The 21,918-nt window shown below is 51.4% G+C and overlaps 1 protein-coding gene across 3 annotated transcripts in view; it reads right to left on the minus strand.

Annotated features, from left to right (window-relative positions):
* Window positions 1-2,270: 2,270 nt before the first annotated feature.
* Window positions 2,271-21,918, minus strand: part of LOC122393104 (vacuolar protein sorting-associated protein 18 homolog) — a 28,738-nt gene continuing 9,090 nt past the window's right edge. For all 3 annotated transcript variants that reach the window (XM_043388740.1, XM_043388741.1, XM_043388742.1), the window contains exons 2-22: window positions 21,468-21,581; window positions 20,725-20,887; window positions 19,857-20,014; window positions 18,982-19,152; window positions 14,577-14,748; window positions 14,072-14,193; window positions 13,254-13,499; window positions 12,769-12,885; window positions 12,216-12,328; window positions 10,581-10,692; window positions 10,039-10,206; window positions 9,262-9,406; window positions 8,608-8,780; window positions 8,046-8,181; window positions 7,357-7,514; window positions 6,936-6,993; window positions 6,285-6,436; window positions 5,665-5,778; window positions 4,225-4,377; window positions 3,722-3,867; window positions 2,271-3,241 (exon numbers count right to left, since the gene is read on the minus strand). In XM_043388740.1, the coding sequence (XP_043244675.1) occupies window positions 3,199-3,241; window positions 3,722-3,867; window positions 4,225-4,377; window positions 5,665-5,778; window positions 6,285-6,436; window positions 6,936-6,993; window positions 7,357-7,514; window positions 8,046-8,181; window positions 8,608-8,780; window positions 9,262-9,406; window positions 10,039-10,206; window positions 10,581-10,692; window positions 12,216-12,328; window positions 12,769-12,885; window positions 13,254-13,499; window positions 14,072-14,193; window positions 14,577-14,748; window positions 18,982-19,152; window positions 19,857-20,014; window positions 20,725-20,887; window positions 21,468-21,536 (2,889 nt within the window). In that variant the 5' untranslated portion in view covers window positions 21,537-21,581 and the 3' untranslated portion in view covers window positions 2,271-3,198. The remainder of the gene's footprint in view (window positions 3,242-3,721; window positions 3,868-4,224; window positions 4,378-5,664; window positions 5,779-6,284; window positions 6,437-6,935; window positions 6,994-7,356; window positions 7,515-8,045; window positions 8,182-8,607; window positions 8,781-9,261; window positions 9,407-10,038; window positions 10,207-10,580; window positions 10,693-12,215; window positions 12,329-12,768; window positions 12,886-13,253; window positions 13,500-14,071; window positions 14,194-14,576; window positions 14,749-18,981; window positions 19,153-19,856; window positions 20,015-20,724; window positions 20,888-21,467; window positions 21,582-21,918) is intronic.

The raw sequence follows: 21,918 nt of genomic DNA on the forward strand, positions 1-21,918 counted from the left end.
TAGTTTTTTTCTACATAAGTTGTAAAAACTGCACCTAAAATGACACTGAAGACGAGCTTTTTTTTTTTGAAGATAGTGACATCTTCATACGACTTTTTTATACATCCTCCCCCTAACGCTAAACCAATTTGGCCACACTGTTGCCACGAGTAGGCACGATGACTGAGTCACCCTACTGGCTGAAGCCACGGACAACCTACTGACCTACTGGTTGTCTCACGGACACCGCGTGTTCTAGATTCAGCGTTACGGATAGTCTTTGACATTACTGGTACGGACTGTGACGTCATTGATGCTTTATGACGTCATTAGACAACCTAGGACGTCATTGGTCAGCGCTGCACTGCCTTTTCGTGTGCCGTGCCCGGTGCCGCCACGGTAGCCCGAGTGGAAACCCAGGTAGGATTGAACTGTATAAACTTCACTGTCATCCCACGACATGCATTTGGTGGTCGATGATGCACCCAACACCCGTGTTATTGTCAATACGAGTTGTGCTTTGTATGGGCTATGCTTTGTATTTGCCGTGCTTGGTGAATTTGTTACAAACCGATTTGTTTTATGGTAGTAAAAGTGTAGATAGGATTGAAAATGAACTCAATTGGATGTAAGAGTTAGATAAATTTGTTTGTTAGTTGTGTTATTTATGCACTACCATGACATTTTTGACCGGTATAGGGTGTTCAATGTAGATAGCAGAATGCTTGTGCTTGATGTGACTGGACGTGACTGGCCGTCCTATGGGGCTGGCTGGAGGAGGAACTCCAGGGAACGAGCGCTGGATGCAGTGACTGTCCCGCCCGTGTGGGCCCTATAAAAGACGCGTGCGTGTTTTGCCGAATATTTGAGCGGATATGACGGGAGCCGTGGCTTCCCTCTGCGCTTCAGACAGTGTGAGAAACCCAGTGAGCATGTGTGTGTACCCACAGAGTTCGTAATAAACAGTGTCTTTTATCTCCAGTCTATGTGTGTGTTTCTATGTGCGAACGTGTGTCTTAATTTACACAAACCTGTGCGCGTGATGCGGTGATCGCGTCTGTCAGGCCCTTGTCACATATCAACATACAGGGTGTCCGGAAAGTCCTGACGCTTCTTTTGGACGTCGTCTAACGCGCGCTGTAATTATTGGACTTTCAACCAATCACCACAGATATGACCCCTCGTTCACCGCTCAGCTAGGGGTCACGTAAATATGACTTTGAAACCGTTTTCAGTGATAGGTATATGGGCGAAGATGCGCCTTGTCGCTGAGAGCCCGCGCGCGGGGGGCCCGGTGCGGCTTGAACGAGACGCGAGTTGCAGCGCGATGCGGCGTTTCCCGGCGAACGGTTGAGCAGGCAAAGGTACATTCCGGGTCGGAAATTTCTTAGAAAATATTCTCACTCAGTTACGACCACGGTATGCCAAAGCTGCTGAGACTGAAGCAGCATTTCAGCGGCAATCGAAGAAAATCTGGGGTCTGACGGACACAAATGTTCCATCATCTTCGTCAAGGTCAAATAAATGAATGACAGGCTGATCCACGAGGGGCTCCTGGACACGACAATCAAGGCGGCTTGCCCTAAGGGTCATTTCGCACTTCAACAGCACGGAGCGCCCTCCAACAATGCCGCTGCCGTCCAAACCAAACTGACAGGGGAGGTCGGCGGACCAGGTCACTGTGGTGAAATGAGATTAGGCCACCTTATTCTTCCAGCTTTAACCCGCTCGACTAAGGCATGCTACGCGTTTTGCAGAATGCTCTAGGCCACCTCTCATCCCAGCCTGGAGCCGCTGAAACTCGCATCATGACAGCATGGGAAGACAGGAAATGTCCTGCATCATCAAAACCCGCAGGCGTTTCCGCCCTTGCGTCGAGGCCGTCGTCGGCAGAGATGATGGTTACAATGAATGGGCACTTAGCAGAAGCATGTGGCTTGGTGTTCCTGGTCATTGTTTTGTTCTATTGTCGAGTATCTATGGACCAAAGACATTTATTTTAAAAACGTTGAAAAGCGCCAGGACTTCCCGGACACCCTGTATGGCTATACGCCCTGTATGGCACACGGAAAGTGCGTTCAGACTGACAAAAAAAAAAACAAAAAAAAAACATTGTAGGTGAGCAAAACTCGAAACCAATCAGCTGCTACAATATTCAGCGTAAAACAAAAACATGCATTCGTCTTGTGCGCTTTAAAGCTACGTATTATACAGATCCTTACTCAAAATGACAAAGTAGCTGTTCCTATTGCTTATCCCATAATTAACACTACCAGATGGAGACGAAAGGCTTCTTGCACAATTATAATATATTTACGTAGATAACACAGCGAATAGCGATATACTTCAGTCCGCGATCAATGAAAGAATACAAATTCATTTTCCCGCATACACAGTCACACACAAAATCATCACAAACGCAACATACTGGAATCAGATACAAGCCACACACCAGCACACACCAGCCAACAGACTCGCCCGAAGCACGGACCATCCATTGGCCGGTACCGCGCGCCTCATAACCCCAAGGAGGCTGAATTGCTGGACTGTGGTCCCACGTCGTCAAGGAAAAGGGGGAGAATGAGGGGAGACAAGGGCAGAGGAGAGGAGAGGGCAGTACATACACAGCCCGTGGCTAGCCAAAAGTGGAAGCGTGGATGACGCCTGCCCTGCCCCCTTTTCTCCTGTCTTGGGAGTTTGGGACTAAGGCCCAATTCAGACACACTCAAAACTAGTAGACGGCGCTGTGAATGGATCACCCTGCCCCCTCCTAGTCCCCTCTATGGAAAGTAGAGGGCGGTTCACACTCACCCGCGACTAGCAAGTTTATGGATGACGTCCTCTACAAACCAGAGAAGAGGATAAGCCAGACACACACGAGACCAACTGAGTGGACAGCATGACGCCTGTTCTGACCCTCCCCTCCCCTCTCCTTTCGTCCCGTACACAGGCGCTCCCATACCAGTAAAACTGCCTCCGATACGGTTCACCAAGATAGCGTGTTGGACACAGACTCCACGATGGCATTAACAATGCGATAAACACACAGGCAATTTATGTAAGCATACACAAGCAATAATATATCATAATAGTGACCACTTCCCCACGATAACCTGATGAGCAGACTGGTCTTATACCACCAGCTACCTCCGCACATACTCATTTGATATCATGGGGTGGGGGTGCGACCTTTGTAAGTGAGAAGGGAAGAGTAGGCCACTAGCGTTCCGGAAAGTCGTTCAGTAGAGGTTCGTCCAGCACCCTGAGGGAACAGAGCAGAGGGAAGATGTTACAGTTACAGTCAGTGAAACGGTCAGACCACTTTTGTAAGACATTTTTGTGTGGATTTCTTTATTGTATGGGTCATCTGATGGGGCATAGGTTAGCCAGATGCGAACGTGGTCGCAACTCCTTACAGTTACAGTCCATTATACTGGTGACCTGATTATATGGTAGTCTTTGCAGATCCGCCTTTTAACGTCCTGATATTCTCGTCCTAATTATCGTTGCTTTGCCGACTCCCCCCCCCCCCCAACCTCATGAGGTTAGTGGTAGGGGACGTGCCCTGCTAGGCCCACTCCCTTAGTCCCTTACCAGCATAATCATGTAGTCGCCAATCCCTACGACCCCGCCCAACTAACATGAGATAGTCGCTATAGTCCCCCTCACTAACCTGATGAGGTAGTCCTATGTATAGTCCGCACTGACCTAATAAGTTAGTCCCTATAGTCCCCCCACTGACCTGATGAGGTAGTCGCCGCAGTAGAGACACTCGGCGGCCACCAGTTCGTCCAGTTCTTCCCTGACGGTGACCCGTGGGCTGACCTGGGTCACTCCGCCGGCCGCTGCCGACCCCAGGTCGTCCTCTGGTAGCGTGGTCAGCTTGTGCTGCCGGGTCAGGTCAGGGATCAGAGGCCAGGAAACAGTTCAGGGGTAAGGGACTAATGACATCCCAGTAATCGCAGGTCAGAGGCTAAGCCATTGGCAAGCCAAAGCATTTATACCTGCAGCCTGCCTTACCAGACGTGGGGTGAGCACCACTCTTAGAATAAGCACAAACGCGCCATGAAATAAGCTATATAACCTAGCGTAACGAGGACTAACTGGACGTGACCTGACGTTACTGGGAAGCGGGACGTGATCTCACGTACCGTGGCATGTAACCTGACGTGACCGAACCGGACTCAACTCACCATGATCAGCTAACGAGACCTAACCCATCTGAGCCACCGCGTCCTCCCTCACCTCGAGTTCAGCGACCCTGTCGCGCTGCTCCTGACTGAGTAATGGGGTCACCTCGTCCGCCAGACAGTCCTGATGGAACTTGTGGCCGCAGGGAAACACGTACAGAGGCCGGGTGAGGAGCTGATGGCGGCAGATCTGACATGTGTCTGACGCCTGGGGAAGGGGGAAGGGGTGTCAGAATGTGACACTTATGACACGACTGACACATATGACACACGTACAGGCCGAGGAGTTGGTGCCGACAGATCTGACACGTATCAGACGCCTGGGGATGTGGGAAGGTGTGTCAGAATGTGACACATATGACACATATTATGACACATAACTCATCCTGACATACATGACACATGATGACACACGTTCAGAGGACTAAGGACGAGGGAGAGGGATCAAAATGTGACACATGACACATTTGCTACGCATGACACACGTATATACAGAGGCTGGGTGGTGAGCTGGTAACGGCACACCGGACGTATCTGACGCCTGGGGACGGGGAAGCGGTGAGTCAGTGACAGTCATGACTGACACCACATCTGACACGCTTGTCCCGTGTCCTGAAACACAGGGAGGATGGAGAAAATATTTGGCACACATTCAGTAGCTGCAGCTCAGTGCAAGGCTTGATCAGCCTGGTACACTGCTGGTGATACATCGGACGAAAAAAAAAATGTCAAACATATTTTACCAACCTAATCTCATCCCACTTCTCAACTCAAAGCGAAGATCGTATAATGTATTGTTGTCCGAGCTTTCCACACACAACAGTGAGCACTGATAAGGGCTAAAACTGTTATCTTCGGTTCTGCTCCAGACAGCATCGCAGCTCCAACGCCCCCCCCCCTCTTTCCCTCCTCTCCACACACTTGCTGTTCACGGTGGCTCTCCCTGCTAGTGCCCCAGGCCCGACTTGCCAGGCTTGGTGTTCGACACCCCTAGCTAATCTATGAGATTGGGTCGCATAAATTAGAGCGCAGCGCACGACTAAGGACGGAGTAAGGACCCCCGACCAGTCAGTTTCCCGAACAAGGCCCGGGCTGCAGGGTGACCTGCCTGTGAGCTAGGCTTTGTGATCGGTAAAATAAAGACCTCCCTGCTGAGAAATATTCGCCGAGTTGGTCTAGCTTGACAGGTCATTCGTCAACACCCTCACCGCTTTCGATGATTTCATGGAGCCAGGACGTTCGATGGCGTTTCCCCTCGGACTTGACATACACCCATCAGGCTAACGCACCGTCATATCATAAGCCCGTGGGATTCTTCCTAAATCCTTTATACCGACTAAAACCTACCTATTACATCGTATCTCTTATATCGCGCATCTCTACAATATGCATCTCATATCTGCAGTATCTCTTATATCCCGTATCTGCTGCACTGTCCGTACTGTAGCATATGCACCTGTATCTACATACATACACATGCTCCGCCGTCACCTACCTGTACGGTGACGTATCCCTCCCGGAAGTGTTCAATTTCCGTTCTCAGCAGTTCGGTGGCCCGCGCCGCCTCCTCCATGTCAGTTCGTAGCTCTCCGATGTGTTCGTTGTAAGACTGGTGGCAACACGTCACCCAGACGTCAGTGGAGGGGTGGGTGGCACGTCGGTGGAAGGTAGTCATAGTACATCATTACATGTGATGTAAGGGGGTAGTAAGCTGAAGTGTTAAGCGTCAGGAGCTGTAACTGACGTGGCGGTTCTGTGATGACTGATGAGTGATGACGGTAGTAATACGTGACGAAACATGACATACCCATACGCCAGTTAATCACGACTCTCATTTATGTGCACAACAAGCATTTCAAGACATAGAATGTCACAATCAGGAAACAACATATTTATCAAATTATCTTGCTTGGAAGAAGACGATCCATCACTTACGGTAAGGAAGCAGTACTTAATCAGCCAGTCACAATATTGTCAACAAACCACAATGTTTACCAATAACAAACTTACTGAAGCCTCGGCATCCACCCTGCCCAGGTGGTACTACGCAGAGCAGCTCGTGCTTCCTCTCCCCTCCCCCCCCCCTCCCCACCCCCGACTGCCGACATATCCCACCTGCAGAGAGTCACAGATGGCCTCCTTGAAGTCGTCGATGGTGACGAAGTCGGGGAAGAAGGGCAGCACGTCCTCGATCCTGAGCAGCCGACACTCGGCCAGAAACTGCATCGTCCGCTGCACGTCCTGGTCACACTGGATCGTGTGCTTGGCTGACGGAGGAGTGGGACACAACAGGCGTTAGAGAACTATGTCACTGTGGTATACAGAGGAATAGGGTTGCCGAGATAAGTTATAAGACGCGTATCGGTGGCTGATTTGCTCGAGCTAGTCGAGATCTATTTCGTAAGAATCTGATGTTCTTGCTGTGTGGTATCTACGGACGGATCTACGGAATGACGGATCCTATGGCGACTAGGAGCTGCTCAACTAAGGTTAGCTGATTTCGGAGAAGCAAAATCACGGGAACAGAAACAAGCTAAATGCAATAGAGCAAAAGTCAGCTATGTATAAGAGAGAATGTACAAAGTACAAAAGGGCATTTACGCGAGTCCCCAAAATTTTATCAGATAAAAAGGACTGACAATTATCCATTTTTGAACACACAAATGTCAGTGCGCAAAAAAAAAAACATACAATCATGCAGACACACGCACGTCCAGCCACTGTCACACCCCACATTAACGGCATGCGACACCGTCTACAACTCACCAATCAGCAACCAGAGCCTCTTTTTCAGCGTGTCGTCATCCTCGGGTAGGTTAGCCACCTGAGAATTACAGAAAAGAATATTGAAAACGGTAACGTAGCTACCGTCTTTTCCCGTAACACATAAGACGTTATACATCATTAGTTCCCAGTTACCCAACAACAGACACATACAATTTACAAAAAAAAAAAATGCAGAAAAATTCATAATTCCGACAAATTACGCGACACTTTAGAGAGCTGAATAAATGTAGGAATCCCATTCATTTATAGCTTATCCTGTGAAACTTCTAGATTTTATTGTATCGATATTTACTTATTCAGTTTCCTTGCTCACCAGTCCTAAATCAAGCATCCCCAAGAGCAAACAACAACACTCTCAACCCCAGCGGCCATCCCCGTACCCCTTCCCCTCGCCAGTCACCTGTTTGGCCAGCGCCACGTCATGCTTCAGGGCCAGCTCCACCGCCTCCTGGTACCGTCCAACCACGGTCAGAACGTGTACGGCCGCCCGCGGCTGGCGCACGAAGCACTGGCGCAGCACGTGGCCCGGAGTGTAGTGCACGCAGTGGCGGTCGGACCCTGCGGCACAACAATCACACACAAGACGGTCAGAGCCTGGGAGGAGAGAACGAACCAGATAAGAGTGTATTTAATACTGGCGCAGCACGTGGCCAGGAGTGTTAGTGGACGCAGTGGCGGTCGGAGCCTGCAGGGAGATGATAAAACACAGAGTGTAACAAACACAATATGACAGTCAGACCACAGTCTACCGCAACTGCATATGTCTTTACTTTTCACTTGCAACACGTCTTTTTATAAGACGAGCGTAGTTTCAGAACCATGAGCCGCTGGCAGAGCACGTCCGTATTAAAAAACGGCCATCGAAAGCCCGTCCTGCCACAAACCCTGTCCGATAGGCCAGGTTTACACCGTCTCGTCACCAAATCCCCTCCAGCGGTTACGTGCCATGTCCTGTAGGTCATGTTTATCCCGTCCTTTCACGTTCCCTGTCCGTGTATGCAGGCCAGCTGTTAGTTCTATTCCGTCCCGTCACGTACCCTGTCCGTGAAGGTAGGCCAGCTGTTAGTTCTATCCCGTCCCGTCACATACCTTGTCCGTGCAGGTAGGCCATCAGTTTGTCAGGCCTGTACCGCGTGTACAGAGTGACCAAGTAGTTATGAGCCACGTTGTCAGTACTCTCCAGAGTGTTGACGCAAAACTCCAGGTAGCGCAGAATCTGCTGACCCTGTTATCATAGGGAAAGAGAAGATTTAAACTAACCAGACATACTCAACTTGTTGAGTTGTCAGCCTCGGGCTCAACTTTGCCTCAAATAATTGTTTCAAGGACGCGACACGCGACATAGTATCATTAATCAAAAAAATCTGAAATCGGTCTTAAAAAGACTATACAAAAGGAAGTACTCCAGTGAATGACAATCAACATCAACAAATAACGTACGGTAATATAGCAAAATGAAACAAATCAAGCTATTCAGCATCATCCATCAGACCCTTGGCTTCGACTACAGGTCACTCCTATCACATCAAACATGTTTTTAACGAGCACTAACTCATCAACTCCCTTAACTTTCATGAGTTTAGGGAGTGCCCCTGAATGCCTTTTGCCTGAGTGCCTCTGAATGGGAGTGCCTTGCCCCGTGAATTCGTACCTGTTCCTCGGACGTATCGGCCAGTATGAGTCGCGGCATGAGCAGCGCCGGTTTGAGTTTCCGTCCCTGAGCGACCACCAGGTCTATGGTAAGAGTGGGTTCGGCTCGGACCAGCTGAGGGACCAGCTCACAGAGCAGCTGCGGATCCGGGTGGCGGCGCAGCGTCTCCAGCGCTAGAGAGGGGGGGGGGGGGTACGGAACGGTTAGTACAGTTCTGTTCGGACCAGCTGCGGCTGAGGCACCAGCTCACAGAGCAGCTGCGGGTCCGGGTGGCGGCGCAGCGTCTCCAGCGCTAGGTGGGGACAGATGGGGGAAAACGTGACAGTTAGTCGAGCGGGTGATACACTGTTGGGTACACATGTGGTAACACTTAGTGTCAGAGTTAGTGAGAGCTCTGGTGCTACATACATTTGCCATCCAACAGTAGCATCGCATGCGTAACATTTTGAACTTTAACATTTTGCAAATGTTTTATCTAGAAATTGTGGTTTATTTCCAAGAAATCACAGTGTGTTACATCAAAAAGAACATTATAGTGTTGTCTTTTAGGGAGAGAAAAAAAAGATGAATCACGCAGCAAATTACGACATTGGATGGCGGAAAGTTCGACAGCAGGCAGTGGACATTGGACAGCGGAAATAAACGTCATCTCACCTTTGGTGACGTGTCCGTTCTTGAGGTGATGTCTCACCACCGTCTCCCAGTCCCCGAGTAGCTCTGCCAGCTCTGTGACGGCCGCCCAGTCTCCGTGGCGCGACATCAGGTCGTACATGGTACTGCGCGCCTGACGCACGTGATCCTGGGGGGAGGGGGACGGGTCAGTCACACCGCCCAGTCGCCGTGGCGGGACATCAGGTCATACATGGTGCTGCGCGCCTGACGCACGTGATCCTGGGGGGGGGGGAGGGGGAGGCGATATGGTACGGTAAAGTTGGCACGGCCAACACAAGGGGGAAGGCTGACCATGAATCATGATGCATGGTGTACAGTCTGTCTTAAAAGTACCGCGCAAAGTGACGGTGGATCCATCATGCCTGACCGAGGAAGGGCCTATTAAATTTCAGTCACCGAAGCAATTCACATCCTCGTCCATTCCCTAGGTCAATTGGTTCGGTGACTTTCAAATTATAGCAGGCCCTACCTCAGTCAGGCTTGATGGATCCACCGTCACTTTGCGCGGTACTTTTAAGACAGACTGTACAGCAGCTGTACAGCTACGTAACACATACGCGTGTCGCGAATAAATTCACGCTGGGTTGCATGAAGAGACAAAAGTTACAAAGGGGAGGATCCTGTCGAAAATTTGCTGCTGTAAGGGCCGTAATTGATCAAAGAAAGCTAAGTACCACAATTATCCAAGATGACTGTGATGATTGACCAGAGGAAGACATATGTCATTATTTCAGAGCCAAGACCCTTCGGAAGACTAACCAGCGCGCGCTGCGACGTCAGGAACTGCATCATCTCCTTCCGCAGCTTCCTCCTGCTCTGCTCCTCCTCCTCCTCCAGCCTATCCAGCTGAGTGAGGAACAACTCCAGGCACCAGATGACCAGCAGGGCGGCGCGGACCCCGCCAGAGGCGGGCAGGGACGACAGGCGCTGGAACCAATCAGGGGGTGTCAGGCGACAGGGAGGACCAATCAGAGGGGAGTCAGAGGAAGGGAGGGCCAATAATAGGGATTTAAACAGAGGCAGGGTCAATCATGATAGGTATAATTAAACGACGAAATGACTAATCGTATGGCGTCAGTCAGCTGAGTGCTTCAATCACGACGCTGATTTCCGAACAAATACTTAAAATAAGCATTCAGTATCAAACTTCACAAAGCATTTGAATAATGTTTGATATGTCGAGACAAACCCATGAGATGGATGAATAACCCTTCGAATTCAGGACACACAAGCAGCGAGTCAAAATAGGCGAGCAGCCTCAAATATCCGTCAACCGATTCTGCCTGCCCCTAAGTACTTACCATCATAAGGAACTGTCGTAGTGGACCGTACTCCTCTTTGCCCATGAACTTGAGGGCCACTTCCTCCAGTCGGCACCGGGAGTCCGCGAACAGCTCAGCGCTGCGGGCGAACCTGGGGGAGAGACGGATGGTTACTACTGGGAGAGACGGACGGACACTGGGTGTCAGCGAACAGCTCAGCGCTGCGGGCGAGCCTGGGGGAGAATTGGGACAGATGGTTACTTGGGAGAGACGGATGGCCACTGAACTCTATAATGTGGAAGGCGCATCGGCCGCCAGATGGTGTCCAATGGTGCCGCCATGTTGCGCAGACCAGGAAGCGGCCGCCGCCTGTGTTGGGGAATAGGGAATTCGGGACCTCGATTTACGTTTGCGGTCGCTGCATCCGTTACGTTCAAGCTATGTGGACACGGAACCCGGCATCTTACGCAGAATTGAGTGGAGAACAAGATGAAATCCTAAAAAATCCTCAGATACAAGGAACTAATACGTTAAACCGTTATAAGTCAATGGGGAAATATGAAAATTGCTATTTTGGCGCCGAGAATGATCTGAAACTATCTCAAGCATAAAGAATCATGATTTCATGCACTCTTTGCAAGGTTCTATGCTTCATATTTGCATTGTTGCCCTTGTGTGACGTCATTTGTGACGTCACAAGGGTCACAATTTTTCTTCAATAACTCCCGATCAAATTGAGCTAGCGAGTCGGGAAAGCCACCAATAGACTCAGGAAGACCTGCCGAATCGAACGATATGCGACATGACCTCTTTCGACCAACTTCGTGACCTGGGGGTGCTGACCTGACCTTGACCTGAGGTCAACACCCTAAGTTGACCTGACCCGAACAAAAAGTATATCACTCGATGCGCCTAAGCTAGCTGAACACGATGATGCCAAAATCGCGGCTCTACAGCCATTTTTGGCGAAGTTATTTACCAAAAACCGAACCCGTGCCTTAGATCACTTGACCTGACCTCAGAGGTCACCGGTTGACCTGAAACCCTTACAGCGGGTTCCTACCAGTCACTGCATTATACTTTGCCGCATACGACCACTTTACCTAGTTTAATTAGCGGCGCATTAGCGAGGTGGGTTCAATCAACCCCCTCGGCCGGGGCAAATGTAGGTCCGGCGAGTGAATTTGAGGAATTCTGAAGATACGATCGTGTTCCCCACTCAATACTGCGTAAGATGCCGGGTTCCGTATCTACGTAACTTGATGGTAACGGATACGGCGGCCGCAAACGTAAATCGAGGTCCCGAATTCCCTATTCCTCAACACAGGCGGCAGCCGGTTCCTGGTCTGCGCAATAATTATGGCCGCCACCGTTAGACACTACGGCCAATAGGGTTGAAGCGGCAGTGCTCCCCTGTGCGGACGGCACTCTGGGTGTCCGCAAACTGAGGTCAGGACTGCGAAGAACCTAGGAGAGGGTCAGCTCAAGCTGTGATAGGGGCGGCGATGAATGGCTTTGCACGGACGGGTCGGCGGCGATGTGACGGGGAACAAAAGAATGGACCAAAGCCAAAATACGAGCATGTGTTGACTTTCCTTTTAGCCAGCCCAACCCACTGGCCACGAGTGTGACAAATGCATGCGTGTGTGCGCGCGCGTTTTTAGTTTCACTCACTCTCCCTTGTCGAAGCAGTCCTCCGCCTGGTGAGCTGTAATTCGGTCCACCACGGCCGGGTTGCTCTGACAGTGCTGGCGAGCCAGATCGTACTGTCCTTTAGATACGAACACCTGAAACAGACGGACATTACACGGGGTTATAAACGGGACGAGGCCCAAATACAGAGCTACAACAGTGCTGACGGGCCAGATCGTACTGTCCCTTAGAGACAAACACACAGCACAAATAAAACATTATCAGCTACCCCTGGAAAGACAACACACACACACAAATCTCAGAACAGCATAACACTAGGTAGTTAGTGAATAATCGTATTCATGGATCACATATAATGAGATATGCATTAATATGCAGTGAAAGAGATGGAGAGGTAGACGACCGCGAAAGAGTGCAAGAGAAAGAGCGCAAGCCGCAAGAGAAAGAGAACAAGAGTCAGTAACTTCACTTCCTCCCTCTTTCCCTCCTTCCCTCCATCCAGGAGGAAATGAAGCCTCTCATCATCGACCCTCCCTCGTCCCTCGCATGTGCTATTCACCAGTCCTCTCCTTACCTGCCAGACATCCCTGGTCTCATCCACCACCTTGTATTTGTAGACGGCCCTCTCGGCGGCGCTCCATAGGGTGCCGTGTATCGGGTCACGGCAGATGGTCAGCAGAGGACCGTGAGCCTGCAGAGAGGGGTCCAAAAATGTCAGTAAGGGTCGTGAGCCTTAGAGATGGATCAGAACAGATAAAAGGGGGCCATGAGATTGGAGCAGAAGGTCCCGACATCAGCTGTAGCTGTAGCTGTAGCGTCAGCTGTAGCGGTCAACATACCTGGCGCCGGCTCCTGAAGGGATCCAATAACAAGATACCTACGCATATTCTGTCTTTAATCTGCATTTACCATTATGAGTGCTAACCTTTGGTGATCAAAACATAAAATTGCGATATAATTCGACGCTCCGCGCTTGTCGTTTTCTAGTGCGCAGAGGGATCCTATCCCCAACGGAAATCGCCATCGCCTTCTCCCTTCTCCCATCGACTCGCCACTAACCTCACTGGCCAGGTCTTCAAACACGTGTCGCTGGTCGAGCACACACGTGGCGCGCACACGTGCCGGCTGCAGTAGCAGCACGTGGAACTCTGTGAGCGCCAGGGCACGTGGCGCGTGTCGCTGCTGTCCGCCCCCCGCTCCGGCTCCGCCTCCGGCTCCGGTGGCTCCGGCGGCTCCTGCTCCGTTTGTGTCGTGAGCCAGGAGGTGAGTGTCGGTTACTAGACCGTCTGTGCCATCCGTGTCCACCTGAGAGGCAGAATATGAGGGTCGGAGGTTAGACTTGGCCAGGTCGAGTCAGAGGTCAGTAGTCACTGATCATATACGAATGTGGTAGATAGATAGATAGATAGATAGATAGATAGATAGATAGATAGATAGATAGATAGATAGATAGATAGATAAGCTTTATTTCAGACTCTGGGTCCATACTCTTAAATACTGAGGATACGAAGGCAGTGGCCAATAGGCCATATTCAGAGCCTAGTAGTCATAGTGTGTTGTTGTTTACGGCCAGTCGAAGTCAACGAATTTATGGAAGTCATATTAGGTCACAAATCACAGGCCAATGTCCAACTCTGCGAGTGAAATGTTCGGATCTGAGAAATTAAAGACTGGCTGGGCCAGGGTACCGTTTATACGCAGCTTCACAAAGATGAACCCCTGTAGCTGTATATTACGAACTGCACTGGATCGAGTGTTTCGCAGTACTAAACACCCCCCTAGAGAGGTAGCTCAGGTTGGGATTTTCAATAGAAAATCACAATTCTAAAGAATAGTGATTGTTCTTAATTGAAAAGTCCCAACCTTCGGATACTCACCCGTCCGACCAGCACTCCAGGTTCAGTGAGCCAGGCGAACCGCTCCGGCGGCGCGCCGGGCCGCGGGTAGAAGAACGCCAGCCGAGAGAACGACAGAGAGCTGGGAATCTCCAGAAAACGCTCTGTGGGAAAAGGGGAGGAGAAAGGACAGAGTGAGACGAGACAGGGCTGAAACAACAAGGTAAGGTAACAACGCTCGGCATTGGGCAGAACTGGGTTAGGGCATATGCGACTTGTAGCAATAAATGATAGCCGGTTCACAGATGAGCATTTGAGCTGACAGGCTAGTGGCAGCATCGACCTAGCACACACTTTGCTCAGTGTTTGGAATGGGAGATTTTACACAGTTAACGGCGTTCGTGAGTCAACCCTGACTCTAGCTACTCAGTACATTGCACCCCAACAACACAGGCAGCACTGCACACAAGTGTACTCGTTTTTCGGAACTCATCTCTCCTTAAGGTATTGAATATACCCGGCATACCCTAAACTCGTCACACCGTACCCTGTACGGCGAAGAGCGGTGTCAGCAGCGGTCGGGCGTCGTGCGCGGGCACGGTACCGGTGTACTGGTACAGTCGTCCGGCCGTGGCCACAAGGGCTAGGTACCGGTCAGTGTCGGGTACTCGGTGGTACTCCAGTCCGGTCACAGAGGCCGGAGGGGTTAGCTCCAGGACCTGAGACACAGCAGAGCAGGGAGCAGACAGTGAATGGACAGTAAGACAGCAGACAGAAGCAGTTAGACAGAACCAGCGCCAGGTACCGGTCCGAGTCCGGTACCCGGTGGTAGGTACTCCAATCCGGTTACCGAAGCTGGAGGGCTGAGTTCCAGAACCTGTAGGGTGCATGTAGCAGTCGTAAAGAGAGGTCGGCGGACTCAGTTCCAGAAGCTGAGACACAGTTCATATAGCAGGCAACTGCTCACTGCATGCACAGCCCTCAGTTCCAGAATCTGAGAGATGCAGAGGTTTAAACCGATAGGTAAATAATCCGGTAGACAGGCAGGTACAGCTAAATGACTCGTTGACATGCACAGGCACAAATGGCCGATGAATCGCAAATTAAGAACTATATTCATTTTTATAACTCATCATTTACCATATCCGTCAAGACAGCCCATATTCAGCCCAGATTCAGCCCGGATTCAGCCCAGATTCGGGACACCTCCGAACAAGCTGAAACTCGCACACAATGTAGGCCATGACATGCCCAATCCACAGTCCAAGTCATTCGGTGGCACTCCCAGCCGGTTGACCTACAGAGGTCAGCAAAGGTCACGTGGCCCAAATTTGCACAGCAGATTGTGGCCCACCCAGTAGAGCTAGAGCGCTAAAAATGGCACCAATCGACTCGCCAGCATCTAATCTTACTTTCCCAACACTCATTTGACCTCTCAAGGTCATGCGATGACCTAAGGTCATTTGTGGGCTATGTCGAAAATACACTTGCACAGCAGTTTTCGAGTAGATGGATTGACCGAATTCCAAATCAAAGCACATCATCGGGTAGCCCATAGGCCGTAGTAACTTTCCTTAAAAACCGCTTCTCGATATGTGACCCCATTTGACCTCGGCAGGTCAAAATGTGCAAATAAACGACACTCAATACGTCGCAGCCCGGATTCAGCCCAGATTCGGGACACCTCCGAGCAAGCTGAAACTCGCACACAATGTAGGCCATGACATACCCAATCCACAGTCCAAGTCATTCGGTGGCAGTCCTAGCCATTTGACCTACAGAGGTCAGCAAAGGTCACGTGGCCCAAATTTGCACAGCAGATTGTTGCCCACCCAGTAGAGCTAGAGCGCTAAAAATGGCACCAATCGACTCGCCAGCATCTTATCTTACTTTCCCAACACTCATTTGACCTCTCAAGGTCATGCGATGACCTAAGGTCATTTGTGGGCTATGTCGAAAATACACTTGCACAGCAGTTTTCGAGTAGATGGATTGACCGAATTCCAAATCAAAGCACATCATCGGGTAGCCCATAGGCCGTAGTAACTTTCCTTAAAAACCGCTTTTCGATATGTGACCCCGTTTGACCTTGGCAGGTAAATAAACGACACTCAATACGTTGTTGTTGTTGTTGTTGTTGTTTGTTCCCTCCAGGTCGACCTCAGTCTACTGTAGCCTGACGGCTCTGCAGGGTCCTGAACGCGGCCGCCAGGGCCGCGACAACTCCGTCGCTCCGCACCTCTTCCCTGTTGGGTCTGATTGTCCCGGTGAGTCGCAGCCTGGCGCCCATCAGGGCCGGGCACTCGACCAGGACGTGGTACGGAGTATCCGCCGTCTCTCTGCACAGGGGGCAGCGGGCACCCTGGCAGTCCACGTCTTCGCACTGCGGGCAGTGTCGCGACGGGTTCCGGCCGATTCGGTGGAGGTACTGGGCGGAGCCTGACCAGTGCCCCGTTCGCAACTGGTGCACATCCACCGCCGCTGTTCGATCCAGGTGTCTGACTGGTCCCGGCAGCTTCGCTCCCATGAGGCTGCGGTACCATCCGCGCGGCCAGTCGCTGACCCACTGGTCCCGCGCCGTCCTTGCCACCGCGCGGTACACCGTCATGGCGTCGATGGGGACTTCCTCTTGGTCCAGTGCTGAAGCTTGCTTCGCCAGCTCGTCCGCTCTCTCGTTCCCGGGCAGGCCGCAGTGGGAAGGTACCCACTGTAGGTAGGTACACCTGCTGCGGGCCGACAGCTGTTGAAGCGCCGCCCAGATTTCTCCTCCTATGAGTGCTGTTTGGGTAGAGGGGCCACCCCGGAGTGCCGCCAGAGCTGACTGGGAGTCCGTGCATATCACGATCGGCTCAGGAGGGAGGGTTTGTCGGTCCAGCAGGAACTTCAGCGCTTCTCTGAGGGCTACCATTTCAGCACGGTAGCTGGAGCAGACGTTCCCCGCCGGCACCGTGAGTAGGTGCTGCTGGCCGTCCGGGTCCTCGATGAAAACGCCAGCGCCGCCGTTTGTGATGCCTCCCTCTACCGAGCCGTCGGACCAAACCCAAGTCGCCCACTGTGGCAGACTACCTAGGTGACAGGTCGCCGCGTCTCTCTTCTGTGTGGAAGTCGCAGCCTCCTGGAGGAGCCCGCCTTCAGACGCCTGGCGTCACGGTGGGAGGTGTGGGCCGTCAGGCCCGCCGCGCCCGGTCTGCAGCCGGAACGCGGTCACCAAACGGGCTCCAACCGTGCCCTCTCCGAGAGGGACCTGGCAGCGGCCTCCCGCCGCGCCACCTGTTGCTTCACACTCAATACGTCGCAGCCCGGATTCAGCCCAGATTCGGAACACCTCCGATCAAGCTGAAACTCGCACACAATGTAGGCCATGACATGCCCAATTCACAGTCAAAGTCATTTGGTAGCACTCCCAGCCGTTCGGTTTGACCTGCAGAGGTCAGCAAAGGTCACGTGGCCCAAATTTGCACAGCAGATTGTGGCCCACCCAGTAGAGCTAGAGCGCTAAAAATGGCACCAATCGACTTGTCAGCATCTAATCTTACTTTCCCAACACTCATTTGACCTCTCAAGGTCATGCGATGATCTAAGGTCATTTGTGGGAAAATAAGATTAGATGCTGGCGAGTCGATTGGTGCCATTTTTAGCGCTCTAGCTCTACTGGGTGGGCCACAATCTGCTGTGCAAATTTGGGCCACGTGACCTTTGCTGACCTCTGTAGGTCAAACGGCTGGGAGTGCCACGGAATGACTTGGACTGTGGATTGGGCATGTCATGGCCTACATTGTGTGCGAGTTTCAGCTTGATCGGAGGTGTCCCGAATCTGGGCTGAATCCGGGCTGCGACGTATTGAGTGTCGTTTATTTGCACATTTTGACCTGCCGAGGTCAAACGGGGTCACATATCGAGAAGCGGTTTTTAAGGAAAGTTACTACGGCCTATGGGCTACCCGATGATGTGCTTTGATTTGGAATTCGGTCAATCTCTCTACTCGAAAACTGCTGTGCAAATGTATTTTCGACATAGCCCACAAATGACCTTAGGTCATCGCATGACCTTGAGAGGTCAAATGAGATGGGGAGGTAAGATTAGATGCTGGCGAGTCGATTGGTGCCATTTTTAGCGCTCTAGCTCTACTGGGTGGGCCACAATCTGATGTGCAAATTTGGGCCACGTGACCTTTGCTGACCTCTGTAGGTCAAACGGCTAGCAGTGCCACCGAATGACTTGGACTGTGGATTGGACATGTCATGGCCTACATTGTGTGCGAGTTTCAGCTTGATCGGAGGTGTCCCGAATCTGGGCTGAATCCGGGCTGCGACGTATTGAGTGTCGTTTATTTGCACATTTTGACCTGCTGAGGTCAAACGGGGTCACATATCGAAAAGCGGTTTTTAAGGAAAGTTACTACGGCTTATGGGCTACCCGATGATGTGCTTTGATTTGGAATTCGGTCAATCCATCTACTCGAAAACTGCTGTGCAAGTGTATTTTCGACATAGCCCACAAATGACCTTAAGTCATCGCATGACCTTGAGAGGTCAAATGAGTGTTGGGAAAGTTAGATTAGATGCTGGCGAGTCGATTGGTGCCATATTTAGCGCTCTAACTCTACTGGGTGGGCCACAATCTGCTGTGCAAATTTGGGCCACGTGACCTTTGCTGACCTCTGTAGGTCAAACGGCTGGGAGTGCCACCGAATGACTTGAACTGTGGATTGGAAATGTCATGGCCTACATTGTGTGCGAGTTTCTGCTTGATCGGAGGTGTCCCGAATCTGGGCTGAATCCGGGCTGAATCTGGGCTGAATATGGGCTGTCTTGATTAACATTCATTTACCTCCCCCCTCTTGTCTTCTGACCCATACAACGTCATTCTACAAGTATGTCTGCAGTTCATACATAACAGTCGTACCTTTCAGTCTTTTGTCGATTAATCCGAACAGTTTCGCCGTTTGGTACCTGTTTATTGTAGACCTCCAGTCGTGAGAACCTCCTCTCGTCTGCAGTGAGCTCCAGTTCAGTGACGACTCCCTGAGAGTTTCCCGCTAGCAGCGGTCCCGTGGTGGCCGGGGTGGCCAGAGTGTGGCTCCATCCAACGGCCGTGATCAGCTGACCGCGCAGCTGACCTACCTGGGGTTACAGGGGTCATATAGAGGTCACACATAGGCCACGAGGGTCATCCACCGGCAGTCATCAGCTTATCGTGCGGCTGACATGTCAGCTGACCTGACCTACGTCACACAGTCACAGATGAATGAATGAATGGATGGATGAATGAATGATTGAATGAATGATTGAATGAATGATTGAATGAATGATTGAATGAATCTTGTAGTAAGTGACCGAAATGGGGGATCACAGAGATAACTGAGGAAAAGCATGCCAAAAAAGGAGAGAAACAGAACATCATCGACTCAACTGTTGCCTCCCTGTCTCCCTGTTACCTGTCTGCCTGTTGTCTGACCACCCTGTCTAATTAGCTGTCTGGCTCTGACTGCCCTGTCTGTTGTCTGACCGCCCTGTCTGATAACCTGTCTGGCTCTGACTGTCCTGTCTGTCCGTACCTGTCTGGCTCTGACCGCCCTGCCAGGTAGGTAGAGGAGCTGCGCGCCGGTCAGGTCTCCGTCTGTCTGGTCCTGTCTGGCTCTGTCTGTCTGTCTGTCCGTACCTGTCTGGCTCTGTCTGTTGTCTGTCCGTACCTGTCTGGCTCTGACCGCCCTGCCGGGTATGTAGAGGAGCTGCGCGCCGGTCAGGTCTCCGTCTGTCTGGTCCTGTCTGGCTCTGTCTGTCTGTCTGTCCGTACCTGTCTGGCTCTGTCTGTTGTCTGTCCGTACCTGTCTGGCTCTGACCGCCCTGCCGGGTAGGTAGAGGAGCTGCGCGCCGGTCAGGTCTCCGTCGCGCGGCGCCGCCGCCACCAGTAGATGGTGGCCGGACGGGTCCAGGTACAGCTGCTGAACACGACAGCCGGCTGTCTCCTTGGATAGATCCACCTCTGGGGGAGCGGAGGGGAGGGCAGGTCAGGTCAGTTCAGGTCAGGTCAGGTCAGGTCACTGGTCAGGTCAGGTCAGTACGACAGCCGGCCGCCTCCCTGGAAATGTCTAGCATTATATCTAAATCTGAAGGAGGAAGTGGAGGGGAGGGGAGGAGAAAGGGAGGCAAGTGGAGACAAGGGGGAGGGGGGTCGGGTCGGGTCAGCACGTCAGAACATATCAGCTCATTGTTGTCAAACTCCACCTCAAGCTAAGTTAAAACAGGTAACAACCTGTGTCAACGCATTAGACCACAACGTCGGGAAAGATTAGGTACATACGTTGGGGCACGACGTCGATCCCCGTGCCGTGAGCAGGTCACGCTAGGGCCCCCATCCCCCACCCCCACTCCGTGCATTGTAATGTGCGGCTCGTCGTCCCCCAACCACACAACTACTCAATAATCTTTCTCCTTCCTTCTCCCGTACCACCATGCGGCTGTTCGGGCTGTAGCTATCCCACCCTCTCTCTCTCCCTCTCTCTTTTCCCTCCTCTCTCCCGTACCGTGCGGCTGATTGGGCTGTAGCTACTCCCCCTCTTTCTCTCCTTCTCCTCCCTCTCTTCTTCCCCTCCTCCTCTCTCCCCGTACCGTGCGGCTGATCAGGCTGTAGCTACTCCCCCCCCTCTCTCTCCTCCTCCCTCTCACTTTTCCCTTTCCTCTCCCCGTACCTACCATGCGGCTGATCGGGCTGCATCAGGTCGATTCTCAGCAGTGTTTTGTTGGCCAGCGCCACGACCAGCTGATGGTTCGCCACCACCAGATGCGTGATGGGAGACGTCGGCTGGAAGTTCACCTTCTGCTTCGTGAAGATGGGCTGCACGACGCTGGCCGACACCTGCGGACGACGGATGAGAAGAGAAGGCAGTGAGGCGGCGCTGAGCTTAGAGTTCAGATGAGCTCAGGAAACTGAGTATGGGTGAGGCAAACATTCCTTTTCTAGATATTTGGTTGAAAACTATAATGAGCAATAAGCGATTTCTTGATCATACTGGTCACAAATTGAAACTGTTTTACAGTCAACAGAGTGAACAGAATGACTGCTTTTATCCATCGTTGAATGATATGTTCGAAGAGATAGCCAGAAAGGATATCACGGATACCAGGCTTCAGCGGTAGGGTTCATATCCGTACAAAAGAAGACAGTTCGGACGAGGCATAATCGCCACTGATAAGATTACGTGTGTTACCGCTCTCAGTGTCTTATCACAAATGTCAAAACAAACAAATGACCAACTACTCCTGGAACACAAACAGATCAGGTCCAAAGATATGCACTAAGCAGTTCATAACAAATTAGCTGCACTTCGTTTTTCTATGCTATGTGTAAGCATAAATACTCGTATTACATACACAGAGTGGTCACATGTCCCTGAGGTTCTGAAGCCCAAGGTTCCTTTAGGCTCTGTACAACTTACCCCTGCTGGGAGCGACCGAGGCCCGGCCGCCTGGCTCGACTGAGCATATTGCTCCAGCAAACTAGCCATGACTGGCTCAAAATCACTGAGCTGTTCCGTTTACAGGTGACTCATCTGAAAATAAAACAGAAAGACGCTGATAAAGAGGACCAAGGTGTAATACAAATTCCATCTCCCTTCTTATTAAAAACATTAGGTAGTTTGAATGTTTTGAATGGACGTATTGGCGAACTCAAAGCCCATGCTAACCAGACATCGTAGCGTAACCAGATATCGCAGCGTAACCAGACATCGTAGCATATCCAGATATCGTAGCGTAGCCAGACATCATAGCATATCCAGATATCGTAGCGTAGCCAGACATCGTAGCGTAACCAGACATCGTAGCGTAGTCCGAGATCGTAGCGTAGCCAGACATCGTAGTGTAACCAGACTTCGTAGCGTAAACAGA

Source organism: Amphibalanus amphitrite, unplaced genomic scaffold (genome assembly GCF_019059575.1).
Source record: "Amphibalanus amphitrite isolate SeventyFive unplaced genomic scaffold, NRLGWU_Aamphi_draft 000515F_arrow, whole genome shotgun sequence".
In the NCBI taxonomy this organism is placed as follows: domain Eukaryota; kingdom Metazoa; phylum Arthropoda; class Thecostraca; order Balanomorpha; family Balanidae; genus Amphibalanus; species Amphibalanus amphitrite.